Source organism: Gossypium hirsutum, chromosome A06 (assembly GCF_007990345.1).
Source record: "Gossypium hirsutum isolate 1008001.06 chromosome A06, Gossypium_hirsutum_v2.1, whole genome shotgun sequence".
NCBI classification, from domain to species: Eukaryota; Viridiplantae; Streptophyta; class Magnoliopsida; order Malvales; family Malvaceae; genus Gossypium; species Gossypium hirsutum.
In genome coordinates, this window is record NC_053429.1 from 112,919,912 (window position 1) to 112,947,478 (window position 27,567).

General features: G+C 34.7%; 2 protein-coding genes across 8 annotated transcripts; one reads left to right on the forward strand and one right to left on the reverse strand.

Moving 5' to 3' along the window:
• The first annotated feature begins 267 nt into the window (after positions 1 to 267).
• Positions 268 to 17,191, forward strand: LOC107961835 (protein PHYTOCHROME-DEPENDENT LATE-FLOWERING). The gene is made up of 12 exons (XM_016897998.2): positions 268 to 924; positions 1,462 to 1,543; positions 1,647 to 1,711; positions 1,829 to 1,906; positions 11,485 to 11,565; positions 11,825 to 11,986; positions 12,073 to 12,171; positions 12,242 to 13,614; positions 14,128 to 14,348; positions 14,432 to 14,589; positions 15,371 to 15,409; positions 15,503 to 17,191. Exons 1-12 carry the CDS (start codon positions 796 to 798, stop codon positions 16,991 to 16,993), a joined length of 3,978 nt encoding a protein of 1,325 aa, XP_016753487.2. The 5' UTR covers positions 268 to 795; the 3' UTR covers positions 16,994 to 17,191.
• On the reverse strand, positions 17,192 to 27,110 carry LOC107961836 (peroxisomal (S)-2-hydroxy-acid oxidase GLO4). 7 transcript variants are annotated; one of them, XM_041115624.1, is made up of 12 exons: positions 26,446 to 27,088; positions 25,923 to 26,076; positions 25,718 to 25,842; positions 25,591 to 25,637; positions 25,437 to 25,514; positions 25,200 to 25,324; positions 24,990 to 25,047; positions 24,580 to 24,645; positions 24,233 to 24,302; positions 23,939 to 24,039; positions 17,723 to 17,827; positions 17,192 to 17,578 (listed from the first exon to the last, which is right to left on the reverse strand). In XM_041115624.1, the coding sequence occupies exons 2-12, from the start codon at positions 26,063 to 26,065 to the stop codon at positions 17,519 to 17,521; spliced, it is 978 nt and encodes a 325-aa protein (XP_040971558.1). In that variant the 5' UTR covers positions 26,066 to 26,076; positions 26,446 to 27,088; the 3' UTR covers positions 17,192 to 17,518. The 7 variants fall into 7 exon arrangements, with proteins under 7 accessions (XP_040971558.1, XP_016753490.1, XP_016753488.1 ...); XM_016898001.2 differs by having other exon boundaries at positions 26,609 to 27,078; XM_016897999.2 differs by having other exon boundaries at positions 17,192 to 17,570; positions 26,609 to 26,972.
• Positions 27,111 to 27,567: the final 457 nt, after the last annotated feature.

Sequence of the window (27,567 nt, forward strand, 5' to 3'; positions counted from 1 at the left end):
CTGTTGTCTTATCCACGCATTTATATACACTTAAGACATTGGCTTATTATCATTTAAGGGCTTGCTAAATTTTCTATTCTAACTTCTTTGGTTTAGATCACTTGCAAATTAGACATTATATTATAATTAATAACTTATCTAATCAAGTATTTAATTTTTATTTTTAAAAATCTTATTATACTTTTTATCATATTTATTTTTGTTGACAATAATGAAAATAGCTATCGACTTAAAAGATGTCTCGGCAATAATTTTATTTTCTAATTTCATATTCATTTTATAAACTCTTTGATTTAAAATTTTTGAACTACCTCGAATTTTGAAAATTTGGAAATCGAATTTTTCCAGAAATCTAATCGTCACACCTTGTATCAAGTTCCCCCTCTCCCTGTTACAAATGTCATTCCTCTTTAACATACCTTTTACAAATTGGTTCCTCAGAACTCAGAACTCTGAGTTCCCCAAATCCTTCATCTCATTGTGTGTGTGTCTTTTCCCAGTTCTTTTCCCTCTCTTTTCTTTTATTTTTCCCAATCCATACACGCCCTCATTGTTATTCAATTAAACCTGGGTTCTCATTCTCAATTCTGCCATATTAGACCCACACTTTTTTAAAAAAATTTCGTTCGATTTTGCTAGCTTTTCTCCTCTCTTTACTAGATAATTTCTATCTGGGTTCTTAATTGTCTCCCTATTTCTGATATTTTTCTTGATCCAAACAAAAAGCATAAAACCTCAAATTCTCATGCTTTAATTCTGATAGAGCATACAAGTTTCTTTTTCTTTTTTTTTTACATGGGTGTTTCGTTTAAGGTTTCAAAAACCGGTACTAGGTTCAAGCCGAAGCCTTGTCTTCAATTGGAGGCTTCGGTTGATGTTGTCCCTGACAATTCTGAAGAGAGCTCATGGCCTAGAAAGCTCCAGGTAAATTCTGTAATGAACCATTTTCACAGGTAAATTGATGATAAAAAATATTGCTGTTAAATTTAAAAAAAAAGGAGAAATTTTGGTTTTTGTTTCATTTAACATATCCTCCCAGTTTCCTTTTTTAAATATCTATAATTGTATCTTAATTCTATTTAAGTGGAATTTTAATTATTGGTTGCTGTTAGAAGTTAGGGGGGATTGAAGTGTTGGATTTTTTAATGTTTTGTTTATTTTAAAAATATACCAGTTAAGTCTTAAGCTAAAAATATAGGCTTGATTTCATAAAACATTATCTTGCCCTTGTTTTAGCCTTTATGGTTTTGGTGTAATAGATACTGTAGTTACGGGGTTTTGTTTTAGTTTTGAGTTTGCAACCTTCATAAAAACTTGTATAATTCTGTTTCTAGTACGAGTTTTCTCTCTATGATTCATAGTTCGTGGCTGAGAGAAGAAGGGATATAGAATAAAAATTAATATGTATCTATTTTCCTTTCTGTGATTTTGTCTGATTATTTGAATTGTTTGTTGATCTAGGGTAATGTCATTGAAGGCGTTGAGCATGTTCCTGAGGTGTCTCAACCATTTGTTTCTGATGAAGTGCTTTGTGTTCCTAAAGGTTAGAGTCAAGACTAGTATTGTGTTTTGTTTTTATTTTTCCCTCTCTAGATAATTGATAATGTTCGATTTGTGACTGCGTTCGTTATTTCTTGTTTTTGCAGACCATGAAATTTCATTGACCTTGAATCTTTATCCAGATGGATATTGTATTGGAAAACCACCAGAGGTTTGTTTAACACAATATTAATGTTACATTATTCATTGTAAAAGGTTCACTAAAAAGACAGATTCTTTTGCTTCAATCAACTTACTTTAAAGTTAAAAGCAATTTTTGAATTTTCAGGATGCTTTGAATCAGGCTACTCTTCAGGGTGCTCCAAAGTTGCATCCATATGATAGGTCATCTGAAACTCTCTTCTTAGTAAGGATTTGATCAAGTATTTCTCTGATTGCTTTTTCTGACTATTCCTAATTATTCTTACCTTCTTTGTTATTCCTACAATGTTGTTATATAGGGTCTCTCATAATATCAAATATATCTTGGTTTTGGGTGCACATTTGGAAGTTCATTATTGAATGATAGAAAATAAAATCTCCAAATTAAATAGTTTAATTAGCAAAGGTTTGTCTCGCTTTCATTGATCCTTGGTGAATAGTACAGTGGAGGGATAGCATGGTTTCTTGTATAGTCCATATTTTGCATCAGTTGTCAATAAGCACTAGGTTGGCAAAGTGGTATTTCCTAGGTTCATATTTAGTGATATAAGAAAGCAACGTTCATAATATTTGACCATAGTTATAGTAAAGCGCGATGTTGATATTATTATGTTATTTTATATATTAATTACTAGACACATGATAGACAATAAGACCTTGATATTATTATTATTATTATTATTATTATTAGACACATGATAAATGGCTAGGACTAAAATTATTAGTCATCTTTAAGGTTTAAATCAAGGGCTAGGATTAAAAATTTATTTGTAACCCTAGTATAAATAAGTTACTAAAATATTTATGTGAAGTAGAGAGAGAAAGAAGAGGATAAAAGAGAAGAAATAAGGCTGCTGTTTTTGTTTCTGTTATGGTTGTTCAATCGTAAGGAAAAATAGAGAAAAGAGAGGAAAAATAGAGAAGAGGGAAATATTCTGAATGCATTTCTATATCAATATACACCCTAATACATATCCTATTTACACTAGCATCCGATACGAGGTTTCCTGAGAGTCTTAGCAAAAACATTTGCTAACTAGTCTTTTGAATTAACAAAGCTAATAGCAGTGCATCTTGACTTAGTCCTTTAGTCTCACAAGATGACAAATAATCTTTATATGTTTAGTTTTCTCATGAAACACTGGATATGACGCGATATACAATGCTGCTTGATTATCCCATTAACTTTATTGTGCTGATTGTTTCTTGTTTCAGTTCTTGAAGAAATTGTTTTAATCAAATTGGCTCATAAGTAATTAGGGTTGTTACACGATATTTTGTTTCTAGACTTGATCTTTTTACAACACCTTGTTTCTTACTTTTCCATGATATTAAATTACCCTCAAAGAGAACACAATATCATGAAGTGGATCATCTATATGAAGGAGATCCAGCCCACTCGGCTTCTAAGTATCCTACAGTTTGTGTATTCCCATGATCTTCATAGACTTTGTCTAGGAGCACTTTTGATGAAGCGAAAAATACATATTACTGCATTCTATTGACTTGCATGGATTTTGAAGGAATTGACTAACCACACTCATTGTAGAGATGTCTAGTTGAGTGATGGTAAGGTAATTTAGTTTTTTGACCAACTTTCAATATTGGCTAGGACCTTATAGAAGCTCTCATTGGTCTGGAACAAGTTTGACATTAAGGTTCCGTTTGTTTGCTAGTAAAAACGTTTTTCGAAAAATAATTTCTGGAAAATGATTTACTTTTCTGAAATGATTTACATTTTTGGCGTTTGAATGAATCTGTGTAAAATATTTTTTGTTGTTTGGCAGATTTCCTGAAAATATTTCATAAAAGCTGTTTTAAATGAAACAAATATGTATTTAAAAATTTATTATCTTTTCATTGTTTAATTGAGTTTATTATATATATTAATAAATTTATATTTTAAATTGTTTTTACATATATTGCAATAATTTATTTATAAATAAATCAAATTAAATATATAATAATACTCAATTATTAAGCTAGAATATTAACCGTCATAAATTGAAAACAAGCAAAGCAAATAAATTATTTCTAACTGTGTTATAAAAAAATAAAAAACAAAGATTGAATAATTATAAAAAGGTTCTCCCCTTTTTTTGGCTAAGTATATAACAAACTTGTGCATGCCAAAAACACAACATGAGTGAAGCAAATGTATTGTTAATCCAAGAAACAGACGAGATTACAAAAGCTTGTTATGGTAAATCTCCTCTGGTGAGACAAAATTGTAGCTTTTATATCAGTCATCCAAGGTGCTCCTAAATCCACCAGTAAAGCCAGCTCCATTACAATTCCCACATAAAATCTCCCTTTTCCCCTGCAACAAAAACACATATTAATTCTATCAAATGCCAATTGCTAATACTTCTACATTTTTCATCCATGGGATTAGAATGCTACTGATTCACTGAAATAAAATCACTTCCAAGAATTTTGATGCTAATCCATGGTGCAGAAAGATTAAAGCATGAGTGCATCACCATTGCCTATATCCTTGAATGACTTTAGTACTTTCTTTGGAACCAAGAATGTGCCAGTTTCTACAACTGGATATGACAGATTCAACAACCCATAAGTCCTCATACTAGGTATCAATAATCAATTACTTTGTTTTTCCAATAAAAAAGGTAAAGTACTAAAGTCATTCTCTTAAAGATCTAAAGAATCTACCAGTGAAAGAAAAAAGACATTTCAAGAATCTGGTCTGCGCTAAACACAAATTTCAGATAAGAGTACTATGAATTGTGCTCAGTTGAATTGTTCATAGATAAAAATTCTATTTTCTTTTAGAACAGAAATTCAACATCAGTATTCTATCTTGTTCTCAATACCAATTCAAAAAAGAAATTGAATTTCAATCCTTGATGAATGCAAACAACAGAATAAACAACAAACTTTGAATGTGATCCTATCCGGAAATGACACAGATGATATTACTGCTTGTTATCATTATCAGGGTAGGTAAGGGAAAAGAAAATTGTACTTGCTAAGCCAACACAGCTCACTAGCTTTAAATTGTCCATTGAAGTGATCAACTGAATTAACCCCAGTTCCTTTGCATTGAGAACATTGTTTTGCACTTGGTAGTTGGATATAGAAACTAGTTATTATTTGTTTGTTGGTCGTTTTAGAATAATAGAACTCAAACAATGAACTCTGGAGTTGAACATTGAAAAACTTTAAGAGCCTAAATGTTGACTTGAACATTTGTTAATAAAGGAAGTTGTCTGGAATAATTATCCAAAAAGTTAAAAGAAGTTAGAGAAGACAAAGTATTCACACCTGATAAACATAGGCTCATAATGTGGAAGAATATAAGTTAATCAATAGGAAGAAATTTTTTTTTAAGTTGGGTCAAGTGGAAGAGTGAATTGAGAGAGAAACGCTTCTTCCACATTTGAGAAGAAATGAAATTATTGTTCATTCTATCCCTTCCATCAAAAGGAAACCATACAACTCTGCAGCCTCATGTAATGAATCATTATGAACCATGCAACACCTAAGTATATCTATGTTTAACCAATCTATGATCCTTCGAATGAATACAAGCACCATAGGCTACATATAAAAAGACGTGCTGGATGGTTAGATCTGCTTACTCTTCATATATATATTATATAAAGAAATTAGAATCATTACTAAACACTCTTATAATTGGGAGTTCAAACCATCCTTTTAGATTGATGTTTGAGATGCCATATTGCCATACACAATATTAACAGCACAGCCTTAAATTCTAACAATTTAGTCACAACCTTAAATTCTAACAGTTTAGTCGGTATCAGTAGATATCAAGAGAACAATGATAATCAACAAAATCTATTGTTATATGAAACAAGAGACCTAATTTCAAGGAAAAAAAAAGATCAGACAAAAAAAGTAATTACCCAAAATTTTCATTACCATTTCCTTCACAATCAGCACAAACGATGCTAGTTGGTTTAGTACTTTGATTCTTTTCAGTAGCCTGTTAAACAAAAAGCTATGTGAACTTAAAAAGCATAAAATTGCAGAAGGATAAAGAAAATTAAGAACAAAGATCCTAACTATACTGAATATCCAGCTTAATAGGTGAATCAATTCCATATTCATAATCCCATAGTTGAATAGGTGAATAATGATATGTATTCACAATACACAATCTAGACCAGGTACCATAAAGTTGAATGTTGCATTGTTTTTCCTAGTTCTCTATGTTATCATTCTTCTCTATTATACCCAAAATCCTTAGCCATTTCCAGAAATTATTCTATCTTAGATAATAAAAACCAGAAATCATAACCAACGCTGCTTCACTTTAACCCAAAAGAAGTAACAATAAGCACTGTGATCGAATTTGTAACGAAGAAAAATGGGTTCATGAAACTAGAGGATTTTTGTTTTATGGTCCTGTTTGTTTGTAAAAAAGAGTAGAACTTCAGCTTTCAAGTTTGTTTAATAGATAGATATCCTGTCAATATCCAATAGATATTATATAAACTACAGTTAACACATGTTTTTTTTTTCCCTTCCTCAAATTGGCTAACGACAAACGAAAGTTAAACATCAGAAAAGACAACACCTTTTCCTTATATCAATTTTTTTCGTTCTTACCTTCGAGAAAGGAAGATGAACGCCAGTGCAGATTTTGACAACGGAAGGCGAAGATGGGGAAAAGCTTTGATGAACGTCGGTGTCTGGTGTTGAGAATCGGTGTTGGCTAACGGCAAGCAAAAGATCAGGTGTCAAGGGAAAGGGAAGGGGAAGGGGAAGCAGAAAATCGGTGTTGGCTTCTAATTTTCCTGAAAATGTCTTACCGAATTAGAAACGGTAAGACATTTTCCAAAATTAAGGGCTTCTTTTCCCTTGTTTTGTAATTGATTTTACCTTAGGAAAATATTTTCAGCCAAACAAACATCGGAAAGACTGAAAAGCTTTTTCGGAAAATGTTTTACTTCCAAACAAACGAACCCTAAGATTTATAGGTGTTTCCACAGGTTTACAGTCTAACATCCTTGTTTCCTCCAAAATAACCAAAGCGTGTTGTTTTGGGGAGATAGTGATACCTATTTTTGATCGTGCCATTGAAGATTAGTCATTTGGAACATACTCTTATTTTGTACCTACAGGAAGATTGTTAGAAGGATTTATAAATGATTCTCACGGGGCTAGAACTTTAGTTTCACAATCCGTGCGGTTTTAAGCAATTATTTTACTTCAAATTAGTCTAAGTCAGTCTAGCTCTCGAAAATGAGAATTCTCAATGGAAAGGCACCGAAAAGAAAACGGAAAAACTAGAAGAAAAAAAAGCTCGAATCGAACAGAAAAGTCATAAGAAAGCAGTACTACACCAAGTTTGAGTAAATGCTCTCAAAAGTATTCTTTTACTTTGAATGAAATACAGTGAGATTATTATAAATGAAGAGGAAGGACATTATTTATAGTTGAGCTTTCTTAAATTCAACGGTACAGATCGAATTACATTAACGACTGAGATTATTGCTTATTTACAAAATGAAAGTCTTAAGAAATTTAAACTTTATACATCTTTATTTTTTAAGTTTTACAATAATTATCCTCATAACTCTAGTTTTATTGGAATGTTTCGTTGGACCACCAAGGCTTTAAGTAGATGGGTTTTTTATATGTTCTATGAATTGGGCTTGTTCAAGTGAGTTAAATAAGTTTCTTTTAGTTAGTTGACCTCCATGGGACGCTTTGTGTGCATTTGTTATAGGCTTTGATCCGCGACCCATGATAGGGTCATCTGGAGTAAACTTGAAGGGGTTTTGAAAGAGGTGTTATATTAGGAACGAGAAAAATATGAATTAGAAGGGTTTCTTCATCTTATTTTTTATCAAGAATTTGAGAGGATATAAGAAGAGGATCTGACGTTAGTAGAAACAAATTTTTTCTAACCTCAATGGTGAATTAGCTCAAAGTCTTCGGTTGTTTATAAAATGATAACCACAACCTTAGAACAAAGGGAGGGTCAAAGGTGAGTTAGAAATCTCTTGGATATATCAAAGGACTTAATGTTTGGTGATGATTTAGGAGTAAAAAAATTGGTCTAGTTTCTATAGTCAAATTTGATTTTGCTAAGACTAAACTCATCATTGAACTTAAGTAGGAAAACTTGAAGGTTCTAATGGTTTCAAGTGAAAGAGGTGGTTTTGGAATACTCTTTGGAAAAGGAGAGTCTTCATGAAAGAGGAACGAATGACAACTTTTTGTTAATAATTTGGCATGATTGTTTCCTTGGCATTCTTAGAACAATTACTTGTTTGAAGCTCCTGATGTGTTTGTTTATTCCTTAGGACATTTCTATGGTGAGTTTCCCACACTGTAATATTCTTTGAGAAAGAACAGGAGAGAATTGTTGTGAAAACATGCTTTAGCGTTTGGATATGGAGTTACTCAAATTGTAACATCCCTTACCTATTTCAGGCAATCACTACAAGTGGGAGGTGCCATTGAAGCATGTATAAGTAATAAATTTTAGATTTATTTAAGAATTATAAGTTTAAAACACTTCTACAAAATAATTAAAACATGCTTTAGGCAAATTGAAAATTTTAAAAACAATTTAAAATCATTTAGAATTTATTCAAAGTTTGATCGGAACATAAAACAAGCCCCGAAAGGTAAAAACAACTTGAAAAAATGCAAGGCTGTTATAGGGGTGCGACATCACCACATTACTTACGGAAATGAGGTCATGATGAGGTGAAGTGCGAAGTTATGATTTTGGCTTCTGTAGTCGTGATGTTGAAACTTCGTAGTTACGACGTCACTCACTAAGTGTTCTTGAAGCACTTCAAAAATACTTTTAAAACATTCTTAAAAACCATCAAACCATATTTAATGATTCCAAAGTATTTAAAAACAATTCTAAATCATATTTAAATATAATTTCAAGTCATAAACATGTGCAAACCAATTTATAATTCAAAAACTTGTATTAACTTTTCAAAGAGGTTACAAAAAATACTTGATTTTATAAATCCAAATGATTATAAACACTTATGATAGGTTAAGCCTTTATGTACATGCCAGTAACCCATACAAATAATCTTTAATAATTAAAGAATAACTTCAAAAACTCGATGAGTGATGCAATGCTCCCAAACAAAGCTTCAAGCTTCTTGTGTCACGGGCAGTGAATCAAAGCTCGTGATGAATGCACAAAGAATGTCCCATAGAGGTTAAGTGATTAAATAGGGCTCATTTGACCTACTTAAATTAGCCTATTTCGTGGAATATTTGAAGAAACCCATCTACTTTAAGCTTTGGTGACCTAATGAAGCACTTAAAAGAAAATTAGAATTGCCATAACAAATATGAAAATTAATCTTAAAAGATTTCATATCTTAGAAGATTTCATTTTGTAATTTCAAAAGATTGCAAATCCCCTAAGAATCTCAATTGTAAATAGATTCTAATATTGATCGTCGATATAACTTAATCTGTGCCGTTGGTTTTGGAGAAGCTCAACTATAAATAGAGGCTTCCCCTCTTATTTGTAATCACTCAATTGTAATTTTTTAAAGTAATAGAGATACTTTAAGAGCATTTATTCAAACACTTTGTGTGTTTTGCTTTCTTATATTTTCTATTCTTTTGTTGATTTTATTTTTGAGTTGTTTCTATTTTATTTTCGGGTGTCTTAGAAAACTTCTGTCGAGAATTCTTAATTTGTGAGAGTAAGGCTAATTTAGGCGGATTTGAACCCAAAAAATTGTCTAAAGTTGCACGGATTGCGAGACTAAAGTTTTAGCCTTGTAATAGTCGGTATTTGAGTTTATGAGAATGATGTCCATAAGGAATGTGAATAATTTTTTGTGGGAAATGGAGCAATACTTCTATGCCAAAAGCATTATAGATGATGCTGTTAAGGCAAATACTATTGCTATGTATTTCATTGATGTTGCTCTTTTATATTGCTGTTCTAGGTCCACAAATGAAAAATGTGGTGAAAATTTTTTTCATCAAATCTTATATCCAAAATCATTTTATCTTCATGAAAAAATTCTTTTATTTGATAAATTTTCAGAATTTCTCAACAATTCACTATATTTGCTACTGGAATAGTGTCATGTGTCAATTTGGAAGTTTGAGATGTTACACAAATGCTATGAAACTTGAAAGAGAAATATTTACTCAAATGTAGTGGGATATGGAGTTACTTTTGAAATATATTTACTCGAATGTAGTGGGATATGGAGTTACTTTTGAAATAATGTTTGTAGATGAAATTGAAATTAAAAAAAAAAAAAAAAACTAGATGAAAAGGCACATGTTGAGTTAGAAAAGTTACTAATCATGCCTGCAAAGAGCTGGTCTGAAAATATTTGCTGAAGTGGTGAAACTTTTCTTGTTGGAGTCAAATTTTCCAGGCCAAGGAGAATGATATAGAAGGTTTTTATTGTTATTATGTTATTTTATTTATTAATCATTAGACATGCGATAGATGGGTAGGGCTAGAATTATTAGTTATCTTTAAGATTTAACTCTAAGCTTATGATTAAAACTTTATTTGTAATGCTAGTATAAATAAGTTACAAAATGTTTATAGCCAAAACTTTCTTATTATTGTCTTTGAATTAATAGAGACAAACTAGAGGTTTTCTATAACCCTAACTTTTCTGGAGTACCAATTCTTTTCTACTCGTTTTTCACTCCTAATTTTGCTAATTTACAACTATTTCCCCCCTAAACCACATCGTGTATGTTACCTAGTAACATAAGTTAGAACCTTAGAGTTAAACATTGACATTTGAAAAATGATTTCTTGCTTGGTTGTTAATTTTGCTAGTTTTAGATGCTCATTTTATATATAAAAGAAAAAAACCTTTTGAGAGATAAAAAAATAAAAAAGGATTTTCGTTGATATTTAACAACTTATTTCTTTGTTTAGAAGTAGTATGGTGGAATTTGATTTAAATTTTAGCTATTTCTTCTTTGTAAAGTGTTGTTATCTTATATATTTTAAGTATTGGATATTCTATGGTCATATATTAAAGTTAGGCCCTTCCTCCTATTACTAGTTGGTACATGCCTTCAAAATCTAGGTTCTATTATTGCGTTCTTCTTGGATAGCCCTATGTGTGGTTGACAACCCTTGGTCAGGTCGTCCATGTATAGGCCCTATGAGCTATAGGTGAAGGGGAGTGTTAAATGGTGTTATTTAAGTATTAGGTTGGTCTTATATTAAAATCAGGCCCCTCCAACTATTGTTTATTGGTTTTAGGTTGGATGCTTATTATTGTATCAACCCATAGGTTTTGTTATCTTGTTCTTCTTACCTAATCCCACGTGAAGTTGCCCATGTGTAAGCCTTACAAGCTAGACATGAGAGGGAGTGTTAAATAGTGTTATTCCACATTAGTTAAGTGTTGTTTTCCTTGCTCTTATATTAAAGTTGAGCCCCTCCGCATATTACAAATTGGTTTTATGTTGGGTGCTTGAATTAAATATTTAATTGACTATGGTTTTGCGTTTTACTATTTAAATTTTAGTATTATATAAAAATTGAGAGACAAAAGAAAAGCAAGTAGCAAAAGTAAAACCAATTGAGCATTTTTTATTTTGATTGGTTTGTTGGAGTTAATCCACTTGTGTCTTGAAACTTGTTTTGAGTAAAGAAATCATTTGGGTTTCAAGAAGAATTTGTCTCAATTTAATGGTTCTATTACTTCATATTACTTTGAAACAGCAGCTTAATTACTCCCGATATAACCTTTTTGTCTTAGCATAAGCTCTACTTCTAATTTGCTCCTCAATGTTTGAATGTGCTTGAAGGCAATTGAATTTGGCCGATTGCCAGGAGATATTTTGGATGATATACCATGCAAATATGTTGATGGGACACTCATATGTGAGGTGCGTTATAAAATTATCATACTTTCTATCTTTTTATCCATTTATGTAATAATCGTGTGTAATCACAAGAACACCAAAATTCCATCCTTGCATTTTGCTACAAGTAACCTTTTGATATTTTTTTTGGTGTCTCAGAAAGAGCTTCGAAGGTAGAAATTTATACTTATTTAAGTGCTTGCTCCATAACTATTAAGATTATAAGAATGTGCTTTTAATGAACTCATATTTAGGACTTAAAATTCATGTTTTCCTTTGGAAGGTACAAGATTATCAAAATGTTGCATCTCAACAGGGATCTATCACCCCCTCTTTGGATGGATCCCCTATCATCAATAAAGTCCGTCTTAAGATGTCTTTGGAGAATGTTGTAAAAGATATTCCCATGAGCTCAGATAATTCATGGACATATGGTGATTTAATGGTACATATAGACAACTACTTATCCTTTGCCAACTATTTTTTTGCATGTTGCTTAGCTGTTAAACATTTAATCCCTTTTGACTTCAGGAAGCAGAGTCTAGAATATTAAAAGCCTTGCAACCACAACTTTGTTTAGATCCTACTCCCAAACTGGACAGGCTCTATGCAAATCCTGTTTCAACTAAGGTAATGAGTTCAGAATGTAAAAGTTTCTGCACTTCCGATTGTATTTATCTTAACCATGACCAATTTGCAGCTTGACCTTCCTTCTAGCTTGCGGAAAAAGAGGTTGAGGCAGGCTCCAGAAGTTACAGTGACCTTTACTGGTAAGATCCATGGTAAGAAGGTTTGCATAGATGGAGTGCCTGAAAGCTCTAGTGGTAGGTTGGGAGAGGCAGGAATTATGTCAGGAAGTTTGGTTCCGCAACAAGTTCAGGAAAATTTGACAACTCAAAATATTGGTCCAAGCAATGTATTAACACTAAAACCTAAAACTTTTGTGCAAGATTCCTCTGTTTCAGCACTACAGATGACATACCAGTCACCGAAGTATCAAACTAGGGCTGTAAATGCAAGAAGCATGCAGGACCAGGGGTCTAGCTCTATTGTCAATGCATCAGTTGCATCCCCTGCTGCCCAGAACATGACATTTACATATGCAGACAACATAAACTCCAGTGCTTCTCTTCTTGTGAAGCGGGAGAATCCTGGCGGTCCAGTGTCACCCTTAACTGGCCTTAATAAAAGAACTAGGCTCAATGCTACTGGATCTGACAGTATTCTTCAGCAACAAATCAGTTCACATATGGATGGCCTCCATGGACCAGATATGAGCTGGAAGAATATGTTACTACCCCAGCAAGCGACGGCAAGAGGAATTCAATATGCAAATGCCAGCATGCAGAAGTATCCTCTGCAGGCTTTTGAAGGGGTTCTGAATCAGGAGGTTGGTACAATGCCATTTGCTGCTGGACAGTCAGCAGTGAGATATGGTGCCAAAGAAGAGCCATTTGATCCAGACAAGTTGGATAGTGCTGAACTCAATAGGGAAACTGATACAAACCATTTGGATCCACAGCAGAGACGGCTTCAACCAAGATTACCCCATGGACTTGTGAGGCCTGGTTTCCTTGAAACACCTTGGAACGGTATTAACCAGCTTGTTGAGAAAGATGTGAGAAATGAGCAACAATTCCTAAAAAAGAAACTAGTGCAAAGCCCACGTGTATCTGTTGGGGCTTTGCCTCAATCTCCATTATCATCCAAATCTGGGGAATTTTCAAGTGGTTCCATAGGACAGCACTTTGGGGCCGTTGCAACAAGCACTGCACTTGGAGCATCTCTAAAGGAGAAGGCGGCCGTTAACTCAATTCCTGCTGTTGGTGGTACCCCATCTTTGGCTTCAAGTGCAAATGACTCCATGCAGAGACAACACCAGACTCAAGTTTCTGGCAAGCGAAAATCAAATTCCCTCCCCAAGAACCCAGCAACAAATGTTGTTGGATCTCCTGCAAGTGTTAGCAATATTAGTGCTCCACTAAATGCAAGCAGTCCTTCTGTTGAAACCCCACCTGTGGGTGATCAAACAATGCTCGAAAGGTTCTCAAAGATTGAAATTGTGACTATGAGGTAGGATGTATTATGTGAATTGAATTACTACTACATTGGAGTTTTGTGATTGACTTCTAGCCATTAGATAGATAATTTCATGTTTCAGTGCTGTGTATAGTGTTAGTAACATCTTGGTTGAACTTTATAGAATGTAGAGCCACTTCCTTTTATGAAGCATAGTCTAGATGCTTGTTTGTCATTGTGAGATGCCAAAACATGATGTTAGTTGTGAGGATTGTTATATCTAGACTCCTGCTTGGTTATATTAGAAAAAAAATCAGTTTCATATCAAGATGACTTTCTAGGATGCTAGTGCCACTTCTTTTTGTGAAATGTACTCTTAGATGTTTGTTTCTGTCATCATGAAATGCCAAAACATGATGTTATTTAGGAGGATTGTTATATAAAAGACACCTGCTTGGTTATATAAGAAAAAAATCATAGTGCTTAGGAAATGGCATTCATGTCCCACTTTTTCCTGTTAATAAGTTCATATAGATGGCAATATTCATGTTATAGTTTTGATCCCAGGCATAAACTCAACATCAAAAACAAGAAGGTTGATGAGTATCATGCCCGAAAACTCCGCACACATTCTCCTCAACTAGTATCAAGCTGTCTAGTCAGTCTTTCCAGTAATGAGGATTTTAAAGATGACTTGAATTCACTATCAAAGTCACTTCTTGGTGGAAGCATGAATACTTGCAAGACAAGAATCTTAAATTTTGTGCAGGGTGAACGTGTTGTTCACGGTCTGTTTTCTGTCATTTTTCAGTCTTTTCCCTTCAGATATTTAGTGTATCTCCCTTGCATTAACTTTCCTCTACTTTATCAGGGAATGTTGTTTCTCTAGTTCCTAGGGTACGAACTAGAATGGTAATGTCTGAGAAACAAACTGACGGGACTGTAGCAATCTTTTGTGGAGACATAGATGATGGTGACATTCTTGCTGCAGACGATCGCATTCATTATCTTCCTACTCTTCCAAATACTGTAAGTTTGTTTACTTGTTAGATTTCCGAGCTGTGAGAAAAATATGACAACTGCCTGGCCCGGTAAAAGCAGATAGCTGCCATTACTTCATTTTAGATTTTTATTTCTCTTTATACATTTTTCTTGGGGAGAGTCCAAGTGTCGAACACAAAATGGCTCGTCAAAGAATAAAAATAACATTGGACACAATAAAAACATGGTCAATACACTGCAGGACGCAGCAATAAAGGATATCTTTTTGTTCTTTTATTGTAAAAAAACATCCTTTTATCGTCATGTCTTGCCATAACCTTGTCCTATTTATTTCAGAAACTCTCATATCGCTGTGTGTCTGTTGTGTCGCGCCTATGTTACATGTTCACCTCTTAAATTTCATTGGTGAGCTTCCTAGGTAACTTACTAGTGTATCAGAATCATACTATATTTGGTGCTCGTTCAAATAATCTTACTTCACTTCTTTGTTTCCTTGCCATAGTCTTTCCCAAACTTTTTTTTCTTTTGGACCCTACGTTGTGCTGCCTAAGTTTCAGATCTCCGACATATAGAAGAGATTAGACAGATCGAGTCATTTGTGTTTATTAACCAAGTTTCTCTTAGGCTGGTATTTTATGCCATCCCTACCTCGGTTTACTAATTAGGTTAAAAGAATATAACGAACATCAAAATTTGTGCTTCACTGCAGTTTGAAGTTTCAATGATTGAACCTTGTATTTTCCACTTTTCTTATCCATGCATGAATTACTCTGTTCTGACATCTTCACCTGATTAAATCCTATGACAGCACTTGGTGGATTTGCTTGCTGCACAGTTCTGTTCACAGGTAAGTCTGCTAAAAGTCTGGATATTCAGTATTAAAGACGTTAGATTAAAATTATTATTTCACATCAATTTTATTTTAACTTACTTTATACAGATGCTGCATGAAGGGCATCATCTTGTTGAAGATAATGTCCAGCCAAAACCTATTCGAATGCTTATGGCCTCAAGCAGTCTACCAAGTTCTTCTGGAATCTTTCACAACAATCCTGCAGTCGAGATGCAGCAATGTGCTGAAGCTGTACCTGTTCAGGCGACCAATGCAGTGGCGAAGCCGAATTGCAGTAATAATATTTCTGTAAATCCGTCCCAGAATGTGCTAGGGAACACTAGGATGCTGCCTCCAGGAAACCCTCAGGCCTTACAGATGTCTCAAGGACTCATATCTGGGGTATCAATGCCTGCAAGACCACCACAGCTAGATCCACAACAAGCACAGCAGCAGCAAAGTCAGCATCATGTCTTGCTTCAACAACAGCATCAGCAGTTCCAGAGATCAACGATGATGCTTGCATCAAATCCTCTCTCACACTTGAATGCAACGGGGCAGAATTCAAACATGCAGTTGGGTAATCAAATGGTCAATAAACCTTCTCTCCAACTTCAGATGATACAGCAGCAGCAACAACAACAGCATCCGCAGCAGCAGCAACGGCAACAACAACAGCAGCAGGTACAAATGCAGAGGAAAATTATGATGGGACTAGGAACAGCTGTAGGTGTGGGAAACATGGGCAATAACATGGCCAGGCTTGGGGCTCTTGGCAATGCCTTGGGAATTAGAGGTGCAAGGAGAATTGCTGGAACAGGAATCTCAGCTCCAATGGCCCCTATTTCAGGCACGGGTAATATGAGCCAGAACCCAATTAATATTAACCCAGCTTCAAATATTACCAATGCAATAAGCCAGCAGCTTCAATCTGGACCACTAACATCCGCTCAGCAGGCCGCTTTCATTTCAAAATTAAGGCTGGGCCGAGCTAGCATGATAGGTGGTCCTCAATCAAGCATAGCTGGGATATCTGGAGCCAGGCAGATGCATCCAGGTTCTTCTAATCTTTCTATGCTAGGCCAAAGTATGAACCAGGCAAACATGAACCTGAAGCAGCCCGGTGCCGTGGGGCCAATGGGTCCTCCAAAGATGATGTCTGGAATGACCCAGCAACAGCAACAGTTGCAACTGCAGCAGCAATTGCAATTGCAGCCGCAGCAGTTGCAGAATCAGCAGCAGTTACAGCAGCTGCAGCTGCAGCAATTACAGGAACAGCAAGAAACTACCTTGCCACTACAGGCTGTTGTTTCACCGTCACAAGCAGTCTCTCCATCAACAGTCGGAATTTCACAATTGAACCAGCAACAGCAGCTGGTCCAGCAGCAGACTGCCATGACTCCTCAAGAAATGAATCAAAGGACTCCTATGAGTCCACGACTGAGCTCAGGTGCTATCCATGCGCTGAGTGCTGCTAATCCGGAGGCTTGTCCAGCTAGCCCTCAGTTGAGCTTCCAGACCCTTGGCTCAGTTAACAGCATCACAAATTCTCCTACGGAGCTAGGCGTGAACAAAAGCAACTCTGTTGGCAATACGTAGCATGTTTGGACCACTCTTTTCTTAAACCATAGTCGCGCAATATGTATATGGTGTAGAGTGTCTTTGAAGAATTAACTGTTCAATCAAAAATATAGTATCTAGTAACAGTTCAGTAATGTAAATGATTGCCCGTTATATAACAATTTGTTTAATATCACTGTAAGCAATGGAAATGGTTTTCATAGATGAAACAATAAATTTCATGGGTAATTTAAATTTACTAATATTCTTCAGAATGCTTGAATAATACAGGGTCGCAGTTTCCTCTATTGCCTCAAATGAAAAGTAGTACAACCATTAATAGGAGCTGATTTATGAGTTTGTTCAATTAAATGATGACAGATTCAGGAATGATCTGAATACATTTATGAATGCGATTCAACAATATTGTAGTATTTTAAAGCATGGAGCGGGGTCTCTCATGCTTAGTTCTGACATGTTTTCTGGTAATATGGTTGAGAGTAGGGCATCCAGAGAGGGCCATGGTGAGCTCAAGTTCATCCCTAAGCATTTCAATAACCCTTTTCACCCCGTATTCTCCCTTGGCTGCAAGTCCGTAAACTGCTGGCCTTCCAATCTGCAACTCTTACATATCACTCTCCACATAAGTGTTTATTCAAGTTCCACATTTGCCAAGAACACAAACTCATTTTAATCATGTATGTGTGTGTGTATGCATATATATGAACTTTAAAGCGGTAAAGCTCATGAGATCTAGAAAGAACTTACAAGGACAGCTTGCGCACCAAGGGCTAACGCCTTGAAAACATCTGTTCCTCGTCTTATTCCTCCATCAAATAAAACAGGAATCTTTCCTTTAACTGCACTAACCACCTGCACAAGCGACGCTTAAAAACAACTCACATGCCTAACGCAAATGTTCTAATAATGCATGTGCTACACAAGACATTTGTGGTTTAACACCATAACTGGTTTTCACTGTGATGCCTCTCCTCAACATTTGCATTTTAACAAGTTGCTTACTCCAACTTAGAATTAGTATCGGCTATGGGTAAAGTAGTATATTTGATATTTTTCAGTTTTTCTATATATTTAGAGGATTATACTCCTATACACATGTACAAATATGTGGTGGATAAAGTATTTCAGGGAAAATGAAGATTCCGATACCATACACCCTACTTTCCCGATCAGCTAGTCCTTGTAAAACTAATTTTATTCAAAAAATTTATTGTCTTCATTCCTACATTCCAAAGGAAGTTCATTACATATCTTTTGCACAAAGAATCAGCTAAAACACAAGCAAAGAAGTACAAGGACATCACAACTATGAAAAGCCAGAAAAACAAATTGAATAGCATAACAAAGAAGAGAAAAAGGGGAGAGAAACAAAACAATTTTTTCATGGTCAGTCTGAGGGGTCATCAAAGGTGATCCAAAACCTATATCAGGTTCAGAAGCAACTGCATTAGTTTTGGCAACATATGATCTGATTTTTGGTCACCATCAAACTACTAAATACTTTATAAAAGTTTAATTCTTTTACAATAGACTAAAAGAGTTTTAATCCTATACATTTGAGTGTTTAGTAGAAAAAACTTTATAACTAACAAAATTATGATGAGCAGAAATAAAAGAAAAAAAGATTAATTACCTAAATTAAAAGTAAGGGCTTTAATGTGTAAATATCATAGATTAAAGGTTTATTTAACGAAAGGCTTGCTTAGACATAACATGGTCGCATGAGGGGTTCTTTGATATATTAGCATGAATGTTTTAAGTAAATAACAAATATTAGGATAAAAATCAAATTAATAATTAGTATTCCATATCACTTTTTGTTGAGAATCTTTTCATTATTTGATAGCATTAATTAGTATTTTAAGAGATTCCAACTGATTTTTAGAGATTCTAATTAAGACATATTCTTTCCTTAGGTTGAATCAATCTTCATGTATATATAGTTGTACATATTTCTAAGAAATACATACTTTTGACTGAGTTTTTCCTTAATATATTAGAGTATTCATTTCTAATTTCATCATGCTATCAGCTTTTTTATTCGATTTTTGGGATTCGTTTTTTGATTTTTTTCCCAAAAAACTCTAGAAACATAAAATTGGTACTTTCCACCCTAGCCTTATTTTTTTCTCTCACTGCCCCTATCATTGGAGTCGGCATCCACTCGCCGACGAAACCCCAGGCTTCAATGACCAGAAGACCTGCACATGGGCTTCACACGTCGTTGCAATTTATTGCAGCTTTGTTTCACGCGCTGCGCGTAGGCTTCACCTCCTGCTGTTGTGTTTTTCTAACAGCCATCGCTATGCTCTTTGCTCCTTTCCGGTCATTCTCCTCTCAGTGGTGGTGTTTTTTGGCTAAGTTTTTTGTGGGATCTCTTTTGTGTTCTTTTTTTAGGTGTTTTTTTCTCTAATTTTCCAAGTAGTTTTTTTGGAGATATTAGGTGTTTTTTTTCCAACATTATGTCTAAAGACGAGAAACTCATGGTTCCAATCAATAATCTCTCGTTGCAAATTAGCCCTGTGAAGTTTGATGGACATAATTACCTTGCTTGGTCAAAGTCTTGCCTGTTGTTAATTAAGGCTCGTTGCTTGCAGGGATACATCACCGATAAAACGACGAAACCTAAACTCACTGATTCGACTTTTAGTCAGTGAGATTCAACGAACTCTCTTGTTATAGCATGACTTATCAACTATATGCAACATAATATTTCCAAAACTTATTTGTTGTTTGGTACTGTGGACAAGATCTGTTGCTCTCACCTACTCTCATGTTGGGAATGATGCACAAATTTTTGAGATTCGTAATAAGGTCCGTGGTACAAAACAGGGAGAGCTAACAATTTTTCAATATTTTGCAGAATTAAATGGGTTGTGGGAGGAACTTAATTATTATCAAGATTTTCAGGCAACTTGTACCAATGATGCCGATAAATTTTAAAAGATGGTGGAAAATGAGCACGTTTTTTATTTCTTGGCTGGGTTAAATACTGAGTATGATCAGATTTGGGTTCAAGTTCTTGGCAAGACTCCTTTCCCTTCTCTCTATGAGGCATACTCCTATGTACAACAAGAGGAGAGTCATCGTGCTGTTATGCTCTATAATCTTTCTCTTGAGAAAATTGGCTTCATTGCTAACTAGGATGGTCCATCAGGTGGTAAGCTTGATAAGGATCACTTGATGTGTGGCTACTTTGGTAAGCCTCGACACATTAAAGATTCATATTAGAAGTTGCATGGTCGCCTCACTCGAGGTCGTGGTGGAAAATGAAGGGGTAAAATTTTCGGTCTCAGACAAATTTGTCAACCTATGTGACAATAGAGGACAAGTCCACTTCTACTGAGAGTTATACCTTGGACTAGATTTAGCTTCTCCGATGCCTCTTGTCTGAAATGGACTCTACCTTGATTGCTAAGTCTAATCATGCGAAATCAAGTACTTTCTTAAATGCTCCATCTACTTCTGAATCTTAAACTATTGATTTCGGTGCGAATAGACATATGATAGGGTCAAACAAAAGCTTATTTAACTATACTGCTTGTCCATATAAAGATAGTGTGCGAATAGCTGATGGCTCCCTTACCTCCGTCTCTGGAACAAGTTTTGTTGTTTGTACTCCCAATATCACTTTATCCTCTGTCCTTCACATCCTTAAATTTTTGGTTAACCTTTTACTTATTAGTACTATCACTAAAACCTTAAATTGTAAACTTGAATTATTTCCCGATCATTGTGTCTTTTAGGACCTCCAAATAGGGAAGACGATTGGCAGTGGTAGATTGTATGATGACTTATATCTTCTGGATCAATCGTCCAGTATGTCTCAAGCCTTATTTGGAGACAATAAAGATGTCAACTGGGAGATAATTCAGTGGCATAGCCAATTAAGACATCCATCATTTACTATTTTAGCAAAGATGTTTCTTGCTTTATTTTCAAGAATGTTACTCTTTAGTTTGTGATGCCTATGAGTTTGCTAAGTATACAAGAAACAATTATTCTTTATGTAATAATAGAAACATTGTTCCTTTTGAGATTATTCATTCAAATGCCTTACTTCTTTATCTGGTAATCGTTGGTTTGTTACATTTATTAACCGTTGCACTCAGATGGCATGGATATTTTTATTAAAGTCCAAAAGTAGTGTTTTCTTGTGCATTTGTTTTTTTCATAAATTGATTACTACTCAATTTGATGCTAAGGTTAAGATTTTGCGAACTGATAATGAAATCAAGTATAACTTTAATGATTATTTAGATTCATATGGAATTTTGCATCAAACTAGTTGTCAAGGTATAAGTGCTTAAAATGGTGTTGCCGAAAGAAAAAATCGGCATCTTTTAGAGGTTCTAGATCACTTATGTTCACTATGAACCTCCCAAAGCCTTATTGGGGGGATGCGATCTTGGTTGCTGTTTTATCTCATTAATTGGATACCTCTTCGGGTCCTTGATTTTAAAAGTCCCATAAAAACCTTACAGGGCAAGACGAATTACCCAGTTTCACCGAAGGTCTTTGATTATGTTTGCTTTGTTTATTTTTGAAATGGGAGTAAACTGGATCCTCAAGCAGTCAAATGTGTTTTTATTGGATACTCCCCCACAAAGAAGGGTTACAAAGGTATCAACCGCAGTCTAGAAAGTATTATGTAAGTATGAATATAACATTTCGTGAGGATGAACCCTACTTTTTTTTCATCACAACCATCTGTTCAGGGGGAGGTTATTGAAAATGAAGAGATGACACATTGTTCTGTTACTCTTCTAATGGAGAATATAGTTCCAACAAAGACTTTGGTTCAAGAGAGGACTAGTGGACGGTTGTTGGATAGGCCTGATTTAAGGACATACACTAGAAAAGACAAGAAAAAAATGTCATCATACAATCGACTTTATGCCCTGACTTTTCACTGTCAGGTGAGTCTTCTTTACGTAAGTTTGATACTGACTTAGAATTACCAATAGCCCAAAGAAAAGATGTTAGAACTTGTACTTTACATCCTATTTCTGACTTTATCTCTTATGATTCCTTATCCCCATCCTATAGAGCTTTTGCTTTGTCTTTGTTCTATATGTCTGTTCTATAGGATTGGAGAGATGCTATCATTGATCCAAGATAGAAGAAGGCTATGATTGAAGAAATGAGGGCTTTAGCAAAAAATGAGACGTGAGAACTAGTTAATCCTCTTGAGGGGTAGAAAATTGTTGGCTACAAATGGGTGTTTACTGTCAAGTATAAGACTGATGATTCAATTGAAAGACTCAAAAGTCAAATTAATAGCGCAAGGATTCACTTAGACATATGGAATGGATTATCAAGAAACATTTTCTCCAGTTTCTAAATTGAACACGATTAGGATCCTTTTATCATGTGCAGCAAATCTCGACTAGGACTTACTACAGCTTGATGTAAAGAATTCCTTCTTACATGGAGACCTGGAAGAAGAAGTGTATATGAGAGTTCCACTAGGATTCGAGGATAAAGATACACAATGGAAGGTATGTAGACTGAAAAAGGCCCTATATGGGCTAAAGCAAACTCTCAGAGCCTGGTTTGACAGATTTAGTAAGACCACGGTGTCGTTTGACTATCGACAAAAGTAATGTTGATCATAGCCTCTTTATAAAACATCACAAGGGTAAGATTACTCTCCTTATAGTTTATGTTGATGACATAATTATGACAGAAAAAGACAAGTAAGAAATGACCCGACTAAAGAAACAATTGGCTCAGGAATTTGAAATCAAAGACTTAGGAAAGTTACATTATTTCCTCGGAATAGAAGTGGCCAGATCGAAAGAAGGAATCTTTATTTCCCAAAGAAAGTATGTCTTAGATCTTCTAACGGAGACTGGCATCTCAGGTTGCAAACCAGCAAAATCACCTATTGAGAGTAATCACAAGTTACAAGCAGGGATCGGTGAAATAGTGGATAAAAAGATATATCAAAGACTCGTCGGAGGATTGATTTATCTCTCACATACTCGACCTGATATAGCCTATGCGGTTAGTTTGGTAAGCTAGTTTATGCATGATCCTCACAAAACTTATGTGCAGGCAGTATTGCGAATTTTGTGCTATTTGAAGTTTGCACCATGCAAAGGTATTCTCTTCTCCAAAAATAGTCATCTCAAGATAGAAGTATTTACAAAAGCAGATTGGACGGGCTCTCTTGATGGCAGAAGGTCTACAACAGGTTATTGTACTCTTGTGGGAGGAAACTTATTCACTTGGAGGAGCAAGAAACAAAGTGTTGTGGCTTGATAAAGTGTAGAGGTTGAATATAGGGTCATGGCTCAAGATGTTTGTGAGTTTTTATGGCTGCAAAAGATATTGGAAGAGCTAAAGTTGTTGAACAAAAATGGATCAACCTTGTACTGTGGCAATAAAGCAGGCACCAACATAACTCAAAATCCAATGCAGCATGATAAAACCAAGCAAATCGAAATAAATCATCATTTTATCAAGGAAAAAGTAGTCAGTGATGCCTTAAGTCTATCTTATTTAGCATCCGAAGAACATGTGGCGGATGTTTTTATTAAAGGGTTCAACTGTAAGACTTATCATAATCTTCTTTGCAAGTTGGGCATGCGAGACATCTATGCACCAACTTGAGGAGGAGTGTTGAGAATCTTTTGATTATTTGATAACATTAATTAGTCTCTTTAGAGATTACAACTGATTTTCAGAGATTCTAATTAAGAGACATTCTTTCTTAAGTTGATCCAATCTTCATGTATATATAGTTGTATATGTTTCTAAGAAATACATACTGAGTAAGTTTTTCCTCAATACATTGGAGTATTCATCTCTAATTTCAACACTTTTCCTCATGCACATCACAGAAAAAAAATTATGATTTTCATGCATTAACCACTTCCCATAATATCTGAATCATGTTGAAAAATCTAAAAGTTGTGACGAGAAAGCATGACCAACAGCGAGTATGAGAGGTTTTACCTCTTCTAGAACAGAAATAGTGGGTGGAGCATAATCTAGCTGGCGAGCTCCATGATTTGAGACAACAATCCCATCAACCCCTACTTCAACAGCCTTTATTGCTGCCAATGTTGATATATCAAATTCAAGTGACTCTTTTTATATCAAGGACACAAGCTGACTTTAAATAATAAACCCCTTGCAATTGTTCTAAAAACATTTCTAATTCAGAAAGTTGAAATGTCCATTTCATCATTTACTAAATTAATATAGCAAGAAACTATAATGCAACTAATTTGATGAGCCTCTTCTTACCATCTTCATGAGTAAGTACTCCCTTGAGCAGAACTGGCAAGTTTGTAATAGATCTTAACCATCCTATATCCTGCAAATGTTGCGATTAATGGCTTCAAGTTATCAGGACTGGAAAAAAAAAAGGGAGCTTAAATGCCTAGTGACTAAATGACAGTAAAAATATACATATAGGAGCTTCCTTAAGAGCCTTCTATCAAACTTTTAAGCTGATGGTAATTAAACAATATAACTATTTAGGTTAGTCCTGTACATTCACAAGTTACTTCTAATATAAGAATGGGTAAATATGAATTCCAAAAAGCATGTGACAAGTCAATCTATCCTGTTTGTTGGTTCATACTCTATACCTTCCAAGACAAAGAGGCATCAAATGCAGTGTTGGCATCAAATGCTTCTATGTTTGAACCGTCATCCTGTAAAAGTTCAATATACTAGATGAATACGACATGCTTTAATGAATCTCAGCTTTGAATAGAACTTCCAAGGTAAGATCTATTCCCAGAAATGAACAACATAAACATGAATATCATCAGTGAACCCCAAAAGCTGAGCCTTCCAGCTTGGAGATTCCACACTGCCCTATCCAAGGGTGATTTGCCTCCATACTATAAGCAAGATAGCAGAAAGCAAAACCTGTACTTTCTTTTTTCTTCTGAACATGGACATAAGCATCAATGCATATTCCTTACAATTAATATCGCAGTGGTTGCATACTGGTATATTTAGCAATAATTGGGAAAAATAAAGTATCACTTACAGTGGAAACTCGAGTCGATATGAGACCTTCAAAGTTCTTCAATTGAGGGTTAACCATTCTACAAAAGTATTAAAAATTTTAAATGAAAGGCCTCTAGTCGAATATGTTGATATGGGGAATAAAATTTCAGCCCCATCCACAGCATATAAAGAATTTATATAAATTTGCTAGAATGAAACAAAATGAATGAATAATGAATAAGTATGTGACTTGTTCTTTATGTCTTTCTCCCTTCGACCAAGCCTAGGGCTATCAACCGTTAGGACAATGGCCTTGTATCCACATCTTTCAGCTCTCTGTAATAAATTAGCAGATATATCTCGCCTCTTGTATACCTGTTCAGTAAAGGATAAATTATCAATCTCTGATAAATTCAGTTCTATTTTGGGATTTGAAATCTGAAACAAAAAATGAAGATTCACTGGAATAGTTGGAGCAGCACTGTACATAACACTGGAAGAACCGAACAGCATTGCAGCTTGAAGCGACCTCCTCAATAGTACAGGTAGACCTGTAGGATAAAATCTGCATTCATAACACAATTCAGTACTCACATTTAGGCAAGCCAGTGAACCTAAAACTAGCTATATTATTTTTGTACCATTATTGTATCACATACAGCAGCTGCTCTGGCTGTGGCAACCTCACCTGTTGAAACACAACGAAAATAGTAAAATTGGTACTTGAAATAGTAAAAGAAGTGAAGGACAGCCTAAGAAGATTCAAACCTTCAGGGTGTGCCCACTTATGCTTAGCACTTGGAGCAATCAAAATGGGCACTGAGATTTGGTAGCCGAGAACAGTTGTTGACAAATCGATTCTGCTGACATCAACAAGTATTCTTGGCCGGATCCTGAGAATGGAAGTAAAGAAATGGGTAGAATTTTCATCTTGCTACCTACATTACTTTCATTACCACGCTTAACAGCTTACGTAATTCCTTGAAATGCTTCCACATTTTGTTTTAGTGTGTACTCATCCTCAGCTCCACCACTATAATAGTCATAGTATATTTTGGGAAGGGCCTGCCTAGCTAATTCTTGGAACTCATTAACATTAACTGGTTCACCTTCCATGTATTCTGGAACTAAAGATGCAAATACAGCAAAAAAGAAAAGGTATTATCAATGCTCCAGATCCTTTACTTTTCAATATTTGATTTTATGTCAAAATTAAATCTGTTTTGAAGAACAACCTAAAATGATATTGCTCCTATGCAGAGAATCTTAAAAGATTCACATTTTATCATGAAAGGACCTTGATTTGAGATATATATATATATATATTCTTACCAGGACATAGACTAGACTAGTTTGAGAAAAGCTAAGGTTCATAAGCAGCTAAGCAGGTTTTATTCCGAATATAGTTCATAATAGGAAAATTAGGCACAATCAAAATCTAATAAAAAAATTACAGTAACAAACAAAGTTCATGGAGAATAAAGTTGAATACTAACATTTAATTTTGCCCAGAAACCAAGTCGATAACTTATGCTAAAGGCCTATAACTCTCTCTAGGAATGTCATCATAAATGATTAAAATTAAAAGGAAACTGAAATTTGATCCAACTGAAGTTTCTTACTATATTTACAAATTGTCTGGTAAAGTTTACAACATACCTTTGAAGATTGAACTATATCAACTTGACCCTGCAAAATCACAGTGATACGAAAATTGCAATTTAAATCTATGCAACAGCACGTATATGTAGACAAATGAATATGATTAATGAGTTTCACTTTCTGCTCTCACAGTTTTGTCGTTGTTGGTGGTGGGGTTTTTCTTTTAATACATATTTAATATTGACAGGCTGTACAACCTTTTAGCAGAGGATAGAGATCTTATGGTCACGAATCCAGTTACAAGAACCAAGAAAAAGAGGGAGTGGGCAGAATTAAACTGCAAATTTTGGAGAGGGCCGAAACAAATATTTTACCATTTATTGACTAAAAATTTATCAAAAATTAAAGGCCTACAACCCCTTTGATGCTGATCTTGGACAGCTTTCATTACTTGAATCAGCTTTCCTCACCAATTAGTGATTACTGAGAGTAAAAACAATCTTGGCGCGTACTCACGACCCTCTCGATTATGTAACACTCGTATTCATTAAGGAAGTAACTGGTAGTAGGAACATCTCTCGTTTAAACAGATGCAACAAATAATCAGTTAAAACAAGTTCGTGCGAACTCGAGAAAAAATACCTAGAGATTTAGAGAGAATTCGTGTTGCATGGAACTTAAAAAATCCATGGGTGACAACTGGGCGACACCAAATCATGACCAACCCATGGAAAAGTTATTAATTACAAGGTCCTTGTTATGTATTTTTTTTTTTTTACATATCTGTTCAAAATACGAATATTCTAAGAGAAAAAGAAAAAGGAAAAAAAAATATTTGAATGGGTGCATTCGTTCTCTTTGGCGGCCCTAATTTTTTTTTTAAAAGCATTTCAGTTGGAAAATGTGATAGAAAAAAAAATTCTATATATTTTTTTGTTCTCATCGTTCTCGTTAGCAACACTTATGTCAAAAAAATTTATTTTTTTATTTTAGTGCCATCAGGCTGTGTAGCAGTT

Excerpts from the sequence above, each read along its gene's own strand:
- LOC107961835 (XM_016897998.2), top strand. The coding sequence starts at position 796 with ATGGGTGTTTCGTTTAAGGTTTCAAAAACCGGTACTAGGTTCAAGCCG. Across the intron at positions 11,987-12,072 it reads GGACATATGGTGATTTAATG|GAAGCAGAGTCTAGAATATT; the intron begins GTACATATAGAC and ends TTTTGACTTCAG. Across the intron at positions 13,615-14,127 it reads ATTGAAATTGTGACTATGAG|GCATAAACTCAACATCAAAA; the intron begins GTAGGATGTATT and ends TTTTGATCCCAG.
- LOC107961836 (XM_016897999.2), bottom strand. The coding sequence starts at position 26,065 with ATGGAAGGTGAACCAGTTAATGTTAATGAGTTCCAAGAATTAGCTAGG. Across the intron at positions 24,646-24,989 it reads TATCGACTCGAGTTTCCACT|GATGACGGTTCAAACATAGA; the intron begins GTAAGTGATACT and ends GAACTTTTACAG. Across the intron at positions 17,828-23,938 it reads CTATTTCTGTTCTAGAAGAG|GTGGTTAGTGCAGTTAAAGG; the intron begins GTAAAACCTCTC and ends TCGCTTGTGCAG.